Here is an 18,556-nt window from a genome sequence, read left to right as displayed (position 1 = left end):
AACATCTGTGTAACATTTACTGGCATAGTGAGAGCGGAAAAACAGTGTCAGAATGATTTTATATGAGATATCCTGTGGTATTTACAGAGGATATCATAATTGTCTGCAGTGCAGTTAACTGTTTCACAAAAACTCTCGTGTATTCTTGCAATCTTGAATTGTATTCTTGAATTGATTTACCATCTTTAAAAATATTTGCAAAGCTGATTTTCCTCAAATATTTAGAACATTTATCTTCAGTTGCTGAAAATGTGTTGGGCTTTAAGGGAAGTACATTAAAACATAAATGAGATCTAGACAAAGCAGTTTATTTTACTTTTAAATGACAGGCTTTAAAAAAAACATCCACTATGCACGTACTATCAAAAATAAGGGAAATCTGAAAGAAAAGACTTTAATTATAGTTAGACAGCAGAACAACAATGAGGAGGCTTGAATTCAAATGCTCAAAGTATAGATATACAGTATATACAACATAATCAAAACTGACCTTTACTTTCAGCGTGTGTACATACATGTGACATGTTGTTAACATTAAACTTCTATCAGCAGTGAAGCATGCAGCATCATATCCTATTTGTTCTTCACACATTCAAGCATCACAAATGCAATAACTCGTCTTTCAAGTATTTTTTAAGTATTATTTTTGCTTTTTAGTAAAAAGCAACATTTTTGTGTTTCTTACAAAAGTCTCAGATGAGTCTCAGATGAGGCGTACTCCTCATGTTCATCGGCACATTTCAAGTATCCGTGAGGTTAGAGGTGTACAGACTAGTGACAGCTTGGCGAGCTTGTTGAAGTAGCTGTCTGAGCTGAGAACAAACATCTTCACTTACATGCAGGTAAACTAGAGGATTGAGCGCACTGTTCAGACACACAAGGCCACGGCTTATCTGATGACCAATATAGACTCCATTAGACCATTTATGACATGTCCCCTTGATTACGCTTAGTCTTGACAAGAGGTTGAGATTTTTTAATATATGATAGGGGATGTAACAAACAGAGAACAGAAGAATCAAGATGAATAACAACTTTAAGCTTCTTTGTTTCAGTACTTCATCAATGTTATCATTGTGGCAGAGAACAGCAATCATATGTCCATAGCAGCTGAGGGTGATGAACAGGGGGATGCAAAATCCAGTGAGTGTCCGTCCCAAACTGTATTTCAGGTAATCTTTAACATACTCGTTAGAGGTGGTATCAAAACACTTCTTAGTATTGTTTATGGGTGATTTGGGGAAGAACGTGTCTGGAAGACTTTGAACACTCACCAGCAGCCAGACCATGACTGAGATAGCCACAGAATGAGTCACAGTTATTCTCCCCATCATCCTCATTGGATGGACAATAGCCAAGTACCTGTACACACTGATACAGGTGAGGAATCCAATGCTGCCGTATAAATTCAGGTTGAAGAAGAATCTTGTTGTCTTGCAAAAGGCTTCTCCAAAGATCCACTGCTCACCCTTGAAGTAGTACACCATCAGAAAAGGGAGTGTGAGCAAATACAAAATGTCTGCAAGTCCAAGGTTGAAAACGAAAACAGAGACATTCCCCAGTTTCTCCCATTTCTGCAGCACTGACCTCAATCCCAGTCCGTTAGCCACCATGCCAGTGATGAATACTAAAATGTAGACAGGTGGCAGGAATTTTCCTGTAAAGTCAAAGCTGATGCAAGAGTTGTTCATCGTGTCCTTCCTTGATAGCAGTCGGTACAATTCCTCCTCCTCGATGAGTGAGAGCCTTCACTGCACAGATCAAAGCACACACACATTTATACACTTCCTGAGTTGCGTCTGTGGGCTATGAGATAACTGACTCACCTCTTTCACTGAAAACAGGAAAATGTAACCATGCAGGAGTGGCAGTTTTCACACGTTTATACACTCTTTTGTTTGCTCTCATCCTGACAAAGCCATATGAGAAGTGAAAAGTGAAATAAGTTCAGCTCTAGTTTTTAGCCTATGCTTCCACAGTCTGAATCTCTGGGTTTTCAACATTTATCTTATGCCTGTTCTACAGCGTGGTTCTGTCCTGCCTGTTTGGCAACAATGAGACTGCTATGCAATAGAAAACGACCACACAATTAGCTTGTAAAAGAGGTTTCAAAACTTAAATTAACATACCAGAAAATCATTTGCGTGGATGTTACTCTAACACATTGTTGGGTCTGTCTAGCACAGGCCCACCGCTGGAACGAGACAATTTAAAAACACAGCAAAAGCATTGAACACCAAGTAGGCAAAGTTCTTCTTGTTACTCATGCATGAGGGAGACCTGCCTGGAGCCAAGTGTCGTTCCACCACTTGACCTCCGTCAGACTCTCAGCCAGGTTCCCCATAGCACTCCTTTTATTGTGGTTACATGAATATGCATAGGGTCATTAACATATAACATCTTACATAGGTATACATGTGAACAAAGAATACTGTGTGTGTGTGTGTGTGTGTGTGTGTGTGTGTGTGTGTGTGTGTGTGTGTGTGTGTGTGGTCAGAGTGTGACCCCATAAAGACTTCCCCAAACCTGCTGGTCTAGAAGTCCAGCAGTTCATCTAAACAAAAGGCACTTAGACTAAAACAGATATAGCTACGTTTATCCTACCATAAAACAATAAGAGAAGGTACGACCTCTCCCATGCTCCCAGAGTGCTCTCTAATGCACACAAAGTTTGCAGACTATCAAGGATCAAACCTCTACCAATCTACAACTAATTAAAAAACTCTAAGCATATATAAGTAGATATTTCTAAGCATAAATGACAATCAACAATACAAAACCTAACACACATACTGCCCATATTAATACTGTTGCAGCCTTACCCCAATGGTAGCAGGTTCCCCCAGCAGCACACTGCTCCCCCATCTCCTTTGGGACCTGTGCAGTAGCACCGTGGGCAGACACACATAGGCCACAAAAATCTCATACTAAAGCAAATGTTTTTCATTAGTACCCACTCGGATCGACCAATGGGACTAATGGGTTTTCCATTAGGTCATAGTACCTGGTACCAGGTACCAGAGAATCTGGTACCAGGGAAACTGTTTAAATTGCTTGGAATCTGGGTTCCAAGTAATCTAAACAGATCCTAAGATGTAAGTCGTCAGACTGCATGCTACCAATTGACTGGTCACTAGAGTCATTCGATGAGTCATAAGAGCAACTGATTGTCGAAAATCAAAACTGACATTTTTGAAACTCGACAACACAAGAAATAGCTACTTGAAATAACACCGTGTTCCCCCAGGTGTGACGAAAAGCTACAGACTGAGCATCAGGTATATATTCACTTCAATGTCCGCCTTTTTTCTGTTAACATGTGTCACATATTAATTCACATGACGCACAGACGCATGCCATGGATTGGGACGAGTCGTGTCAATCCATGGCAAGTCGACCTGAGTAGGTACAATATAAAAAAGGGGCTTAGCAAAGCGGGTTCCACAGTGTACCCGAAGTATATTATGCCTGCCCCACATTTGAAGCCACTATCAAGGGCACAGTGGGTGATCAATTTGGGCCCCACATTGCAGGGACCACCATTTTTCGGATGTTATCAGTCCATACAATGGGCATTATTAGCAGAAATCAGCCCTATAGATATGGCCCAGTAGGGGCCACCTGCTAGTTTGTTCAGAAGGTTGTTATCATCCATTCAGATGGAGGATCACTAACAGGAGGATGGGAAGAATCCACGCTCGCTGGAAACCAGTGGATACGGAAGTCTTTACAGGTAAGACCATTAGTACATAGTATGTTCTCTACATTTTACTGTGATTTACTGGGACATTTCCATGATAAATGGAATTAAAGGGAGATGTTTCCACTGTTGTCTAATGAAGTGTGTAAATCTTTAATAATATTTATTTGCCTGGTTATTTTAGGAGTGTTTTTCTGAACATGACGAAAAATGACAGAAGAAACTGATTTGAACTTCAGTCTCCTGTTACAGATGATCACTGTGACCTCAGAGGCCAACTGGTCTGCAAACTGGAACTGGAGTGAGGAAGAGGGGAGTCATCATCCAGCTTCAAAGAAAACATCCAGGTAAACTGATTCGGATCAGTGGATAAACTTGTCTCCACTTTCACAGGAGATACTCTTACAGAACCACTTAAATTATAGTACTTTTAAATACAGGAAAATTTTTAAAGGACACAAATTAACATCCAACTTTAACCATAATACAAACAAAGCATAGCATGTGCGTTTTCAAACTGTTCCTCAGATAGGCGGGATATCACCATTGGACTGCCCAACCAGCCAACTTCAATAAAGGACAAGCAACAAAAGAATAGAGCAGCATTCAGCGACCACCAAACATGAGCATGTTGATGTAACATTCAGCTGATCCTTGTTCATCTGTGTACTTCTGCTTTTGGTAAGTTTAGTAACTTAACTACAGTAACTATAACGCAGTCACTCGAAACACATGCCATTCATTTCTAATTAACTGGTTACTTCCTATCAGTTATTTTAGAAACTATGTGGGTCACCTGAGCTAACACTGTTTCTTCCTGTTCCCCTTACTGTTAGTGTCAAATGTCAAACAGCTGTAAAGGAAACTACACCAGTGTACTGGGATTTTTCACCAACGCGTGCCAGATGCTATTCCTGCCTGTCATGCTAACATCACCCGAGCAAGCTCCGCCTACCCCAGGACCTCGCCATGTCATGTATTGATCATGATGATTATTAAGATGACAGCAAGTGCGACAAAGGCTGTAAAATCCATGACCAGAATGTTTAGATGCTTTCTAATTATTAATGACTTTATAAAATATTTAAGTGGTTCAGGCAGCTTTTGAATTACCATGAACACTTACCATATTGTATCTTTACAACATATTTTTCAATGAGACAGATTTGTAACAGAGGCCTTGCTCTCAGTAAGTTTGAAGTAATTTCCTGATTAATTTATAATCTCTGATCTTTCTGTATTCTGCTCAGTTTGCATGCTGCCTTTACCAGTTTTTCTCTTTTGTAACTGATGATAATTCAGTGAATATATTGAGCTGCTTCCCTTTGTCCCCTCCCACATCACTTTGTTAAGTTTTTCAGTGTCCAGTTATGTTTTTTTTTTACTGCTGTTTGAATTATGTGTCCATGTATGTTTGACCCTGTAGAGTATTTAATGGACTGCTTGTCCTCCTGTTTGTAACCACTGCCTGTTTTTGACTAAAGATTCAGAAATGTGACTTTAATACACTCTCTGTGCATCCTCCATTTGTGTCCTCTTAATGTGAGAATGTGTCACATGTGTCACAGATGTTTTCATTTTAATTACGCTTTCCCATTGTAAGTTGCTGCTGCATTTCTTCACAGCACATATGAGAAAGAATCAGATTAATACAGTGATAATAAAGTCAGAATTCTTCAGACAGTTTGCACTGTGAATTATTATCTTTCATGGAGTAAATTTTAAAGTTCAGTACTTCAAAGCAGGAGCTATGAAGAATCGTACTGGCACAATATGAGATTTTCACTTAATTATAAAGTCTAAGTTTTCTAATTATGATAGAAAACTGGAAGAAAAATATCCAATTAATAATGCTGTCAAATTCATGTATAACCTTTTAGTGTTTTTTGCATATTAATTATACTCAAATATAATTATGATGGTGACCCTACCTGTACAGAAGCATACTAAACAACTCACAATCTAACAAACATTAATGGCCCACGATGTTATAAATAGTGAGCCTGATCCTTTGCTGTGAGAGTATAACGATCATTTCTTTTGTCAGTTTGGAAGATATGACCCCATAAAGTTAATTTTTTTTTAAATTTTGCTTTTTCCCTGTTTGTGTTTTCTTTTTCTTTTATAAGTGAAACTGTGATCACAGCTACTTCTGTTCACAGCATGTAATAATACTGACTGTCTGGGGCGTTGTTATTTGTTGTGCTAGGGTTAGCAATTTAGACATATGTAATCCATATTACTCTTGCCAAATACAACAAACACCTAGGAATTTGGATTATAATTTGATTTTGATGTAATATTGATAATCATTATCAGTCCTTTCATTTTATAATCACACATCCACCCAGGGTCATAGTGGGGCTGAGCTCTATCCTGGCATCCTTGAGTGAAAGGTAGTGTACACCCTGGCCAGGTGTTCAGTCTATCATAGTCATATTCAGCAATAGGAATGTGAACAAAAATCAAACTTGGATTCCTGCAAATGAAAAGTCTGTCTTTGACTGTATCGCCCAACTGATTCATCAAACCTCCAGCAGGTAAACCTTATTCATGATATAACAAGGTAAAAAATTAAACAGTAACTGTCATGTGTCGTGGGAGTGTCTGGTTGGGTGTGAGACGAGTTCCAGTTGCCTGTCCCCTGGGGTGGAGTTTTGTCTGGGCCATCATATGAAGGGTTCACTTAAACCACCGCTGCCTGCCACTCTCCACCAGTTCGTTCTCTCCAGATCCATCTCATGCTGTGCTTATCAGCAGCGCTGGTCTCATTTCCACCCAGTTCTCTGGTCTACCTGCAGACTCAGGATTTCAGACTCACCATTCACCTCGCCCTGCCTCTCATGTCAACAGTGGCTATCTCTCCCCTCTGGACCCCCTGGAGCCTTGATCCATCTCACCCACATATTCCTCCTTGTGTTCCATGTGCCTGAACCTTTCTCAGTCCCCTGGTTTCCCATGGCACCTGTTCATAGTTTCTGTTAATATCCAAGCTAGTTTAAGGTGATTACTCCTCTATATATATAAACCATGTAAATAGTTCGTGCAATTCAGTCTACTTCCCTCACGTTCCCTCCAAATTGCATTCTAAAATCCACTTCAGTGAATAATATGAATCTACAAAGAGTCAAAGAGACTGTAAAATGTGAACTATAGACCCCTGAGTCATTATCATTAAACCTCTGGTTGCTTCATTTTTCTATTTTAAATCAGATACTGTAAAGGTTTTAGTAAAGTTGCATTATCATGGTGAGGCAAAGTGCTTTATGTCCCTGTGTGTGTGTCATGAGCAGCTATAAAATGCCTTTTCTTAAAGGACAAATTGGGTTTGAATTTGAGTTACAGCAGGCTGTCGCCACTTCTAAATACAACACAGCCCACCTACGACAGACAGCAAATAACAGAAATCGGACTCACCGTCCACCCTTGTCCACAGCAACCACCTAGCATGACCTAAAAAACATTGTCTTTCCTCATAACTATCAAAAATATGAAATGACTAGCAAACAGTGAATCTGTTACAGCTGCAGAGAGCTATGGTGGTATCTTTGGAAGCTGTTTCCATAGCTAAGAGCCAGGCTGCTCTTTGTTAACTTTAGCTCTGCTTTCAATACAGCACTCCCAGACAGGCTAATAGTTAAACTGCTGGATATCCTACTTCCTTCTACCACCTGCTGCCTGGATCAGAGACTGTCAGACTGTGTCCAGAGAGTTGGAGTGGGGCCTCATCTTTCCTCAGCCCTCAGCCTTAGCTCCCCACAAGGTTGTGTACTGAGTCCCCAACTGTACACTCTGTACACACATGACTGTGTTAGTTCCAACCCAGACAACGCAGTCATTAAGTTTGCAGATGATACCACCGTGGTGGGGCTCATCTCTGGGGGAGACAGGGACGGCGTACAGAACTGAAGTTCAGAGACTGTCAGATTGCTGTGTATACAACAACCTGGACCTCAATGCCAACAAGACAAAAGAACTGGTAGTTGACTTTAGAAGGAGGAAGTCTGGGCTGCAGCCTGTCAGCATCAATGGGGAGTGTGTGGAAAGGGTCTCCAGTTTCAAGTTTCTGGGTGCGCACATAGACACAGACCTCTAATGGAGCTCAAACACCTCTGCGGTTTTGAAGAAGGCCCAACAGCATTTCCACTTTCTGGGAATCCTCAGAAAAATGGACCTGAAGAAGGAGCTGCTGATTATCTTCTACTGCTGCTCCCTTGAAAGTGTACTGACATACTGCATCTCTGTATGGTTCTCCACCTGCACCACGGCACACAAAAAGGCACTTCAGAAGGTCATTAATAAAATCATTGGGCATCCTCTTCCGTCCCTGAAGGACCTGTACAGTACTCTCTGTCTCAAGAGGGCACGCAGCATCCTACGGGACTGCACACACCCAGGACACCAGGTGTTTAAGCTGCTGCCGTCTGGCAGGAGATTCAGGCTGCTGAGGTCCTGGACAAACAGACTCAAGGATAGCTTTACAACAGGGCAATAGCCCTAATCAATGCAAACAGCGGACCTGATTGGTCACCTCCCTGGACTTGTTTGGGGGGGTAACAACAATGACAATAATAATACTTATGTTTACAAAAAGAACAAGGTGCAATAAAAATTAATGTGCAATAATAACACTGTGCAATATAGATACATTTATTCTTCATTTTATTACTAAGTTAAGTTACTGTGTCGTGTCGTGTTGTATGTAGTGCCGACGTGGGACAGTTTTCCAGTTTGATTGTATTATTGTACTATGTATGACTGTGCAATGACAATAAAGAGTTATCTGATCTTATCTTAAATATATATATGATATGATGTAACCACGGAGACAGGGGCAGTCATGTTAGCTAGCAGTGACTGTTTACAACAGTGAATGGGATGATTGTGTGCACAGCCTTCACACACCGCACAGGGTAAAGACATTACTCGTTCAATTTTGTTTTTCCTTTCTTTCTGTTATTTACTTTCTGTTGGCCGTCACCTCAGGTTCACCATTACAGCCTACAAATGTACACCGTCTAAATATTAACACATTTGAAAGATAAAGTTGTTTACAAACATTCATGTCTCAAAAATAAGCACAGCTGTTCATGTTTGTCAGTGTAGTTTTATTTGTAAGAAAATTATTAACTTCATATTGTGTACCCAATCAAAGAACATTTGATAAGTCTGTTATATTCCTGTGCCCTATGTGAACTGGAATACATATATATCCTGACAATTATAGTTGAGCAAAATTCAGTTAAATCTTGAAACAGTAGATACGGGTAGAAATGGGATCAGAATAATCTTTGCATAGTCAAAAGTGGATACCTCCTGTTTGCATTCCATCATATTAAAAAAGAAACTACAGCACACTCCATGTGATTTTGCATCCACTTCCAAATTGTAGTCAAGCAGCCCAGTCTCAGAAATAGGTAACAGAAATGTCTCTAATGTAGACCTGTACAGTGTAAGCATTAAAAGATCATAAAGGAAACTAACATTTATGTCAAACTAATTTAAATAAAAAATGAACAGGCACTTCATAGATGTTAAAAAAAAGGAACTGAAAGCAACACTTTTAAAACAGTATTGTGGGGTGTAGGTGGTCATCGAAATAGAAAACAGAACTGAAAAATTTCTAAAAACAAACATTAGCATGCACTAACAGTTATCTTTGGAGGAAGGTGTGGGTCTCCCATGACAAGATAAAAACAATTTCCTGGGATACATAAATTTCATCATATGTCACGGTACTGGGTCGTGTGACCCAGTGTTTGAGTTTTATGTATTTTTTGTATTCATTTTCAATCTAGTTAAATTCTAGGTTGCTGTTCAGACCTTATTTCTTAGTCATTTCTGTCATCTCCGCCTGTACTCAGTCTCCCTGGTTCCTGCGTCTACGTTTCATGTCTATGTGGTTACGTTAAATTCATGTCATGTTTTATCTCCATGTCTATGTCTCCGTGTTTCCTGTTTTATTTTCTTAGAGTCTGGTGTTCTTTGTTCATTGTAGTTGGTGTTACTCTCCCCTGTATTGTCATTGTGTTTCAATCGAGTCAGCTGTGTCCTCATGTGTCTCCACTTCCCCCGATCACCTCATGTGTGTATTTAAGTCCTCAGTCTTCCTTTGTTCGTTGTTGCGTCATCTGTGTCCCTCCCCTCTGGTCAAGTTAAGTGTTTTTCAGGATTCTGTGCAGTTCATGTTTGCCATTTGGTTTATGTTGTTTTTCATGCAGCCGCACGATGAGGTTCCGTGCAGGTCATGTTCATGTCTGTTTCGTCACGCCATTTGGTTCACAGTTTCCATGCATCTGCACAGCATTCCGTTCACAGTGGTCATAGTTATTCCTTTCAGTCAGGTTAGTGTTTTTCCAGTTTAGGTTTTTGGTTAGTTGCAGTCCCTTCTGCATCAGCCCAAATAAAGGCTCGCTTTCAGTTTAAGTTCACTCCCGTCTCGTCGCCTGTGTTCGCGCCTGGGTCCACCACACACACTCTCCACACGGTCTGCCCCCGCTGGCCGTGACAGTATGCATATATCTCTATCAATTAAATCTGGCCTGAGGTCTGTTATTTTTCTAATTCAGTTATTTCTCTCAGAAATGTTGGCTCTAAATTATGAATGTATTCAGCTTAAACTGTCACTGGTCAGTGCAAATGGCTCATTGGGTCATAGGAACCTTTAAATTAAATCCAATAAACCTGATATCTAGTGTCAAATAATATCAAAGGTGAAAAAGCTAAAAAGCTGTTTACAGTCAGAATCTTTAAAAACTGTTAAAAAAAGAAAAACTGTAAAGCATCTCATTGATATGTGAGGAATGGGATATGATAACAGATGTCTGGTCTTACATCAATAAACTATAAATACCAGGAGATAGTTATATTTTATTATATTTGTATTATAGTTTATAGCTGATAGATATTGAATTTACTAAATAGCTGGATGAGCATGAAAAATATGTCCAGAATTTAGAGTTGGATGTCGAGAAAATAGCTTCTAACCAGTTCCTCCTTTACTGGATGGCTTCTCAGTAAAGGAGTCCAGTAAACTTTACGGTTCTGCTTTTATTCACCAGGAACTATAAGGGAAGCCTTTCAGTGCCTCCAGCCTCCTCTGAAAGACTTCTGTTCCACAGTTTTCCAGTTTGATCATTTTGATGTTCTCATCCTGTGGATAACAACATACATGGATGGAGGTTTATTGTTAACTTTTGTAAGGTGTATTTATTTAACATATCCAGCTCCAACCCCACTGTGATCCTGAACTGGATAAGCACTTAAGAAAATGTGTGAATAAATGGACATCCATCAGCTTACTATATTTATCCAAACAGACTGGACCAATAATGCTTCACTGAATTAGAGATTTTAATAATCTCCTCAATGTAAAAATGTCTCATGCTGATATACCTGCAAACCTGACAAAACTGTTTTTCAGACTACATGTATGGAGCGCCGTTAGTAAAGTGAAACATGCTGAAATTAACGGCAACATTTTTCCACATTTAGCTCTAAATCTAAATGTTAAATGTTAAATCTAAATGTTACAGGAAACTGAATATTTAGCTAACATTTAGCAAATTTAGTCTCCATTTCACAATCCAGCATGTCCAGCTAAATCGCTGGACATGCTGGTAGGCAATCTAACATTTAGATTTAAATATAATATTTAGATTTAAAATTTAGATTTAACATTTAAAATTGTGTTTTAAATGTAAAAAGTTACAAATATTTTACTAAATGTTGTAAAACATGACTTGAAAAAAACATGTTTTTGTAAGGTTTTGAGCTAAATGTAGAAAAATGTTGCCGTTAATGTCAGCATGTTTCACTTTACAAACGGCGCCCCATATATATGCAGCTGTCCTCCTATGTCAGCTAACACGTTGACATTTATGTCACAATTCTGCATTTGTCTGTCTGGGTTCCTATTTTTAGAATTCTTACTTACTGGAGTTCCCCCATGAATGAAATCAGTTCTTCAGGTGACTCAGCAGTCCCACAGTGATAACTGAAACTTTACTGTGAATCTGTGGCAGCGATGAATCATTTTACTGGTAACTTTATTAACTAGTAACTTAATTAGTCATGACAGAAGCTAATATTTCTGTCCTAACATTGTTTAAACAGTAACTGCTTTATTACAATATAAGGTAACGTTTACACCGTAACGTTAAGCTAGCACCTTAAAGATGGTAAAACACGTAATAATAGGTATGTCCCAATTCATAGGTCGAAGGACCCGGCCTTTGCGGTCTGCACGGGCTGTCCTTCGAAGACCGAGAAGGCTGGAAGTGCGAGGCTGTGAAATGGGACAGTCGAGCCTTCAGATTTGCATCACCAGCTGTCTCGGTGGAGTTTAATAAACTCAGCCATCTGCTCCTTGCTCACTAATATATAACAGGACACTGGAGTAAATACTCGACCATCTCACACTTCTGTTTAATCAGTTTTCTGTTTGACGTTTATTCAGCTGTGTGAAAACTATAACTATAACCAGCTATCGAGCTGGTCGGTAACAGACGTCTCAGAAAACGTCGGAGCACTTTCGCAAATATGTGATGTCTTAATAAATTGAACAGATATTTGAAGTTTACACAGCTACATTCTCACCTGAAAATATGCTAAAAGTGTATTTTGTGACCCAGAAACAGTAATATAGTTAGGGCTGGACCAGGTGACCCTGAATCCTCCCTTAGTTATGCTGCAATAGATGTAGGCTGCCGGGGGATTCCCATGATGCATTGAGTTTTTCCTTTCCAGTCACCTTTCTCACTCACTATGTATTAATAGACCTCTCTGCATTGAATCATATCTGTTATTAACCTCTGTCTCTCTTCCACAGCATGTCTTTATCCTGTCTTCCTTCTCTCACCCCAACCGGTCGCAGCAGATGGCCCCGCCCCTCCCTGAGCCTGGTTCTGCCGGAGGTTTCTTCCTGTTAAAAGGGAGTTTTTCCTTCCCACTGTCGCCAAAGTGCTTGCTCATAGGGGGTCATATGATTGTTGGGTTTTTCTCTGTATCTATGAAGCGCCTTGGGGCAACTTTTGTTGTGATTTGGCGCTATATAAATAAAATTGAATTGAATTGAATTGAAATTGAATTAATAGGAGTAATATTGAAACTAAGTAGCTGCCGCCATTGTTGGAGACTGGAATTTGCTGGGCTGCGCTATGAATTCTGGGATAGGTTGGGCCACGAAGGACACACTCGACCCATCCGTCAAATTCAGGGAAATGAAGGACGCATTTGTCAGCCGCATTTGGAGGAATCTTTAAAATGGGACAGCCTTCGTCGCCTGGCTGTGACGTAATTGGCCTTCGAATGATGTGGCCTATGAATTGGGACATGCCTTTTATCTACAAATGCATCTCAAAGCTGTCTGTGAAGGTTCTCCGTCATCGAGGTCATCGTAGTCTAAGGAGCATGGAAAAAAAAACATCTGGACTTCGTTAAATTGCTTGAGGACGTTTCACCTCTCATCCGAGAGACTTCTTCAGTTCTAGGGTCAAATACTGGACTGGGGCTCTGTGACTCTCCACCATTTGACCCTAGAACTGAATAAGCTTCTCGGATTAGAGGTGAAGCTAAACCAAGTGACAAGAAAAACTATGGAAACTACATGAAAACAAAAACATGAATGAATTCAAAGTAGAATAATAATTCTAACACAACTCAGAATGGAAGAACATTAATAGAAAGAATAGTAAAACTCAACCTACAATAGTAATTAAAACTAAAGCTGTGGAATAATAATTACAAGCAAACTGAAAACTTTCAATAACAACCTGAAATCACAAAATAACCCATCAAGACTCACAGGCAATGACATATTTAGGACTTATGTTAAATTATGTTTTAGGTCATAAATGGTTTTAATTGCAGCTACTGTTGTGTGCAAAATTGCAGAATCTCCATAATAAATTTGTCTAAAAGTCATAGTTTTATCAAGAGTGAGTCTTTTTGACTGGGAAAAACATAAACCTGCCACTTTTACTTTATCCCAGATGTCTGATGAGGTTCCTTTGCTGGAATGGAGCATTTTCTTTATTCCAAACATGATGCTGCTAATTTAAAGCAAATGACCTGCTAATTACAATACATTTGAAAATATCTCGACTTTAATGACAAAGTATAAAGTAGTATTGCTTCTGATAACAACCTCAGAGGCTTTAAACCTTTAGGGGTGCATTTACTTGGCTATCTGTGGTAAACAAACGTCTGTGTAACATATACACCCATGGTGAGAGCGGAAAAACTGCGCATTCACTTCTTAGAGAGGAAAATAAATATAGGTGTTACCATAATTTTACATGAGATATCCTGTGGCATTTTAGAATAGAATAGAATAGAATTCAACTTTATTGTCATTGGACATGTCACAAGTACGAGGTAACGAAATGCAGTCAGAGGATATCATAATCGACTACATTACGGTTCTTTCACAAAAACAACTGTGTATTCTTGCAATCTTAAATTGTATTCTTGAATTGATTTACCACCTTTAAAAATATTTGCAAAGCTGATTTTCCTCAAATATTTGAAACATTTAATTCAATTGCTGGAAATGTGTTGTACATAAAAAACAAAAATGAGATCTAGACAAAACAGTTTATTTTACTGAAAAATAAATAAAAAGACAGAAAGCATCAACTATGCACTTACTATCAAAAATAAGGGAAATCTGAATAAAAAGCCTTTAATTATAGTTAGACAGCAGAACAACAATGAGGAGGCTTGAATTCAAATGCTCAAAGTATAGATATACAGTATATACAACATAATCAAAATTGACTTTCAGTGTGTGTACATACATGTGATATGCTGTTAACATTAACCTTCTATCAGCAGTGAAGCATGCAGCATCATATCCTGTTTGTTTTCACACATTCAAGCTGCAAACCTCCCATGCATGACACCATGCAACTACATCACAAATGCAATAACTTGTCTTTTAAGTATTTTTTAAGTATTATTTTTGCTTTTTAGTAAAAAGCAACATTTTTGTGTTTCTTACAAAAGTCTCAGATGAGTCTCAGATGAGGCGTACTCCTCATGTTCATCGGCACATTTCAAGTATCCGTGACTGAAGTTTGGTTAGAGGTGTACAGACTAGTGACAGCTTGGCGAACTTGTTGAAGTAGCTGTCTGAGCTGAGAACAAATATCTTCACTTACATGCAGGTAAACTAGAGGATTGAGCGCACTGTTCAGACACACAAGGCCACGGCTTATCTGATGACCAATATAGACTCCATTAGACCATTTATGACATGTCCCCTTGATTACGCTTAGTCTTGACAAGAGGTTGAGATTTTTTAATATATGATAGGGGATGTAACAAACAGAGAACAGAAGAATCAAGATGAATAACAACTTTAAGCTTCTTTGTTTCAGTACTTCATCAATGTTATCATTGTGGCAGAGAACAGCAATCATATGTCCATAGCAGCTGAGGGTGATGAACAGGGGGATGCAAAAACCAGTGAGTGTCCATCCCAAACTGTATTTCAGATAATATTCAATGTACTTTTCAGAGGTGGTATCAAAACACTTCTTAGTATTGTTTATGGGTGATTTGGGGACGAACATGTCTGGAAGACTTTGAACACTCACCAACAGCCAGACCATGACTGAGATAGCCACAGAATGAGTCACAGTTATTCTCCCCATCATCCTCATTGGATGGACAATAGCCAAGTACCTGTACACACTGATACAGGTGAGGAATCCAATGCTGCCGTATAAATTCAGGTTGAAGAAGAATCTTGTTGTCTTGCAAAAGGCTTCTCCAAAGATCCACTGATCACCCTTGAAGTAGTACACCATCAGAAAAGGGAGTGTGAGCAAATACAAAATGTCTGCAAGTCCAAGGTTGAAAACGAAAACAGAGACATTCCCCAGTTTCTCCCATTTCTGCAGCACTGACCTCAATCCCAGTCCGTTAGCCACCATGCCAGTGATGAATACTAAAATGTAGACAGGTGGCAGGAATTTTCCTGTAAAGTCAAAGCTGATGCAAGAGTTGTTCATCGTGTCCTTCCTTGATAGCAGTCGGTACAATTCCTCCTCCTCGATGAGTGAGAGCCTTCACTGCACAGATCAAAGCACGCACACATTTATACACTTCCTGAGTTGCGTCTGTGAGCTATGAGATAACTGACTCACCTCTTTCACTGAAAACAGGAAAATATAACCATGCAGGAGTGGCAGTTTTCACACGTTTATACACTCTGTTGTTTGCTCTCATCCTGACAAAGCCACATGAGAAGTGAAAAGTGAAATAAGTTCAGCTCTAGTTTTTAGCCTATGCTTCCACAGTCTGAATCTCTGGGTTTTCAACATTTATCTTATGCCTGTTCTACAGCGTGGTTCTGTCCTGCCTGTTTAGCAACAACGAGACTGCTATGCAACAGAAAATGACCACACAATTAGCTTGTAAAAGCAGTTTCAAAACTTAAATTAACATACCAGAAAATCATTTGTGTGGATGTTACTCTAACACATACTGCCCATATTGATACTGTCCCAGCCTTACCCCAATGGTAGTGTGTTCCCCCAGTAGCACACTGCTCCCCCATCTCCTTTGGGACCTGTGCGTAGCACTATGGGCAGAATTACAAAGCAGAGAGAGGTCCACAGTGTACCCACAGTATAGCATGCATTTCCATTCTGCCCTCTGTCTTTGACACAGATGGCAGCAGATCTGGTGCAGTGCTAGCCCAGGTGATACCCGGCGGGGAGAAAGTGGTGGCATACCATAGTCGGGTCTTCAACAAAGCTGAACGCTGCTATTGTGTCACAAGGCGGGAGCTGCTCGCAGTGGTATGTGCCATACACCACTTTAAGTACTACCTCGGGGGCCTCCACTTTACGGTCAGAACTGACCATGCTGCCTTGCAATGGCTCATGCAGCTAGCACGCTGGATTGAGAAGCTGCAGGCTTATGATTTTGAGGTTGTACACAGACCTGGGGCCCAGCACAAAAATGCAGATGCGCTTTCCCACAGACCCTGTGCCCAAGACGGATGCCACTACTGTGAGAGGAAGGAAGCTCAGGAGGAGGACCAATTGGTGCCCGATGTAAAGTGTGCTGTGACAGGGGTAGAGGAACGGCCATCCGGTCAGAGGCTGGTTGCTGTGGATGTAACAGAGTAGAGATATCAACAGGAGGAGGATGCTGACATCAAACCAGTGCTTGGGTGAACTGAGGAACAGCGACAACCCCATATTGTCATGGGCCACAAAGGGACTCTGGTCCATGTTTAATGCCTTGTGGCGGTACAATGGAGTGCTGCAAAAGGGCTGGAAGGAACCAGCTACTGGCAAGATGAGGTGGCAGTTGGTGGTCCCGCGGGCCCTGCAGGAGATGGTGCTTCGCGCAGTGTATGGGGCCCCAGGGTCTGGCCACTTTGGTGTCACCAAAACACTCCGCCGCCTCCGGCAGGAATTCTATTGGGCCCAACATAGGCGGAATGTAGAGGAGTTTTGCCGCTGCTGCGACAGCTGTACAGCACAAAAGTGGCCTACAGCCAAATCCCATGCCCAACTGCAACATTTTTCGGTAGGGTACCCTATGGAGAGGGTGGGGATGGACATTCAGGGTCCTTTTCCCCACACAGAAAGGGGAAACCGCTGTATCCTCACAGCTATAGACTATTTCACAAAGTGGCCAGAGGCATACAGTTTACCTGACCAAGAGGCCAAGAAGATTGTGGATGCTCTGGTGGAGGGGATGTTCAGCAGATTTGGGGTGCCTGAAGTAATCCACACGGACCAGGGCAGGAACTTTGAGTCCCGTGTGTTTGCAGCCATGTGCAAGAAACTAGGCTCCCATAAGACCTGTACAACACCCCTCCACCCACAGAGTGATGGTCTCGTTGAGAGATTTAACCATACACTGGACAGAGCAACTGGCGCTAGTGACGGCTAAACATCAACGTGACTGGGACACTCATATTCCCCTGGTCCTCATGGCATATCATTCAAGACTCCACTTCGTGCTCCCCTGCCTCTTGATGTTGGCCAGGGAGATCCGGACTCCAGCGGAGATGATGATGGGCCGACCCCCCGATGCTGATGGGGATCAATCAGGTCCTGACTATGCGAGGAAGCTCCAGGATCGCATGGAGTCAGCTCATGACTTTGCTAGGAGGAAACTGATGAGTGCGGGGGTGCGGCAGAAGAGGAACTACGACGTCCATTCCAGAGGCCGACATTTTGACATCGGGGAACTGGTCTGGGTGTACAACCCCTATAGGAAAAAGGGTAGATGCCCTAAGCTGGACAGTGACTGGGTTGGACCCTGTAAGGTTCTGGAACGCCTGTGGGAAGTGGTGTATAGGGTACAACAGCCCCCAAGGGGACGGAGGGTCGCCCTGCACCGGGACAAACTGGCCCCCTATTGGGGCGCGGCCACTTCACTGGGATAATAGGGTGGGCCACGGACAGATCTGGACTCCACCCCTACAGACTCCACCACCATTGTGACACACAATGATGGTGGCCAGTCAATCAGATCAGCTACCAGTGACAAAGAGTCTGGAGGAGAGCATGTGTGTGGTTGGCTGAGAGTGTTTGGGGGGCGGGTGTTAGAGAATGTTGTTGTGGGTGTGTGCGGAAAAAAGGAGCGAGAGTCAGGGGGGGTTGTTTTGATTCTGGAGACTGCATTTTTCCCTGTCGTTTTGTTGTTGGCTACGGCCCACAGTAGCCTTTGTTACTATTCTTAATAAACACCGGTAACCGGAACACCGATCGTGTCTGTCTTCTGTCGGAGGGACGCTACAAGATAATTGGACTTTTAATAGAGATCACGTTCACTTTTTTCATTTCAGAATGTATCTTTATATTCAGCTGCTCATGAACCCACAAC

General features: G+C 41.1%; 2 protein-coding genes and 1 long non-coding RNA gene across 3 annotated transcripts; 1 reads left to right on the top strand and 2 right to left on the bottom strand.

Annotated features, from left to right (window-relative positions):
• Positions 1-355: 355 nt before the first annotated feature.
• LOC120737427 (P2Y purinoceptor 1-like) lies at positions 356-2,027 on the bottom strand. The gene has a single exon (XM_040038112.1). The coding sequence runs from the start codon at positions 1,689-1,691 to the stop codon at positions 741-743; it is 951 nt and encodes a 316-aa protein (XP_039894046.1). The 5' UTR covers positions 1,692-2,027; the 3' UTR covers positions 356-740.
• Positions 2,028-2,710: 683 nt separating this feature from the next.
• On the top strand, positions 2,711-5,337 carry LOC120737428. Its single transcript, XR_005696739.1, has 4 exons — positions 2,711-3,733; positions 3,953-4,047; positions 4,229-4,381; positions 4,537-5,337. It is a non-coding gene; the product is annotated as an uncharacterized LOC120737428 (long non-coding RNA).
• An 8,689-nt stretch (positions 5,338-14,026) lies between these two features.
• Positions 14,027-18,406, bottom strand: LOC120737426 (P2Y purinoceptor 1-like). The gene has a single exon (XM_040038111.1). It carries the CDS (start codon positions 15,715-15,717, stop codon positions 14,758-14,760), a length of 960 nt encoding a protein of 319 aa, XP_039894045.1. The 5' UTR covers positions 15,718-18,406; the 3' UTR covers positions 14,027-14,757.
• Between the last annotated feature and the right edge of the window lie 150 nt (positions 18,407-18,556).

The sequence above is a fragment of the Simochromis diagramma genome, unplaced genomic scaffold (genome assembly GCF_900408965.1).
Source record: "Simochromis diagramma unplaced genomic scaffold, fSimDia1.1 OVJJ01000061.1, whole genome shotgun sequence".
In the NCBI taxonomy this organism is placed as follows: domain Eukaryota; kingdom Metazoa; phylum Chordata; class Actinopteri; order Cichliformes; family Cichlidae; genus Simochromis; species Simochromis diagramma.
Note: the sequence above shows the minus strand (reverse complement) of the source record. Positions and strands in the feature narration are given on the sequence as shown.

Bases quoted from the DNA above. Each gene is read 5' to 3' on its own strand.
- LOC120737427 (XM_040038112.1), bottom strand. From the start codon at position 1,691: ATGAACAACTCTTGCATCAGCTTTGACTTTACAGGAAAATTCCTGCCA.
- LOC120737426 (XM_040038111.1), bottom strand. From the start codon at position 15,717: ATGAACAACTCTTGCATCAGCTTTGACTTTACAGGAAAATTCCTGCCA.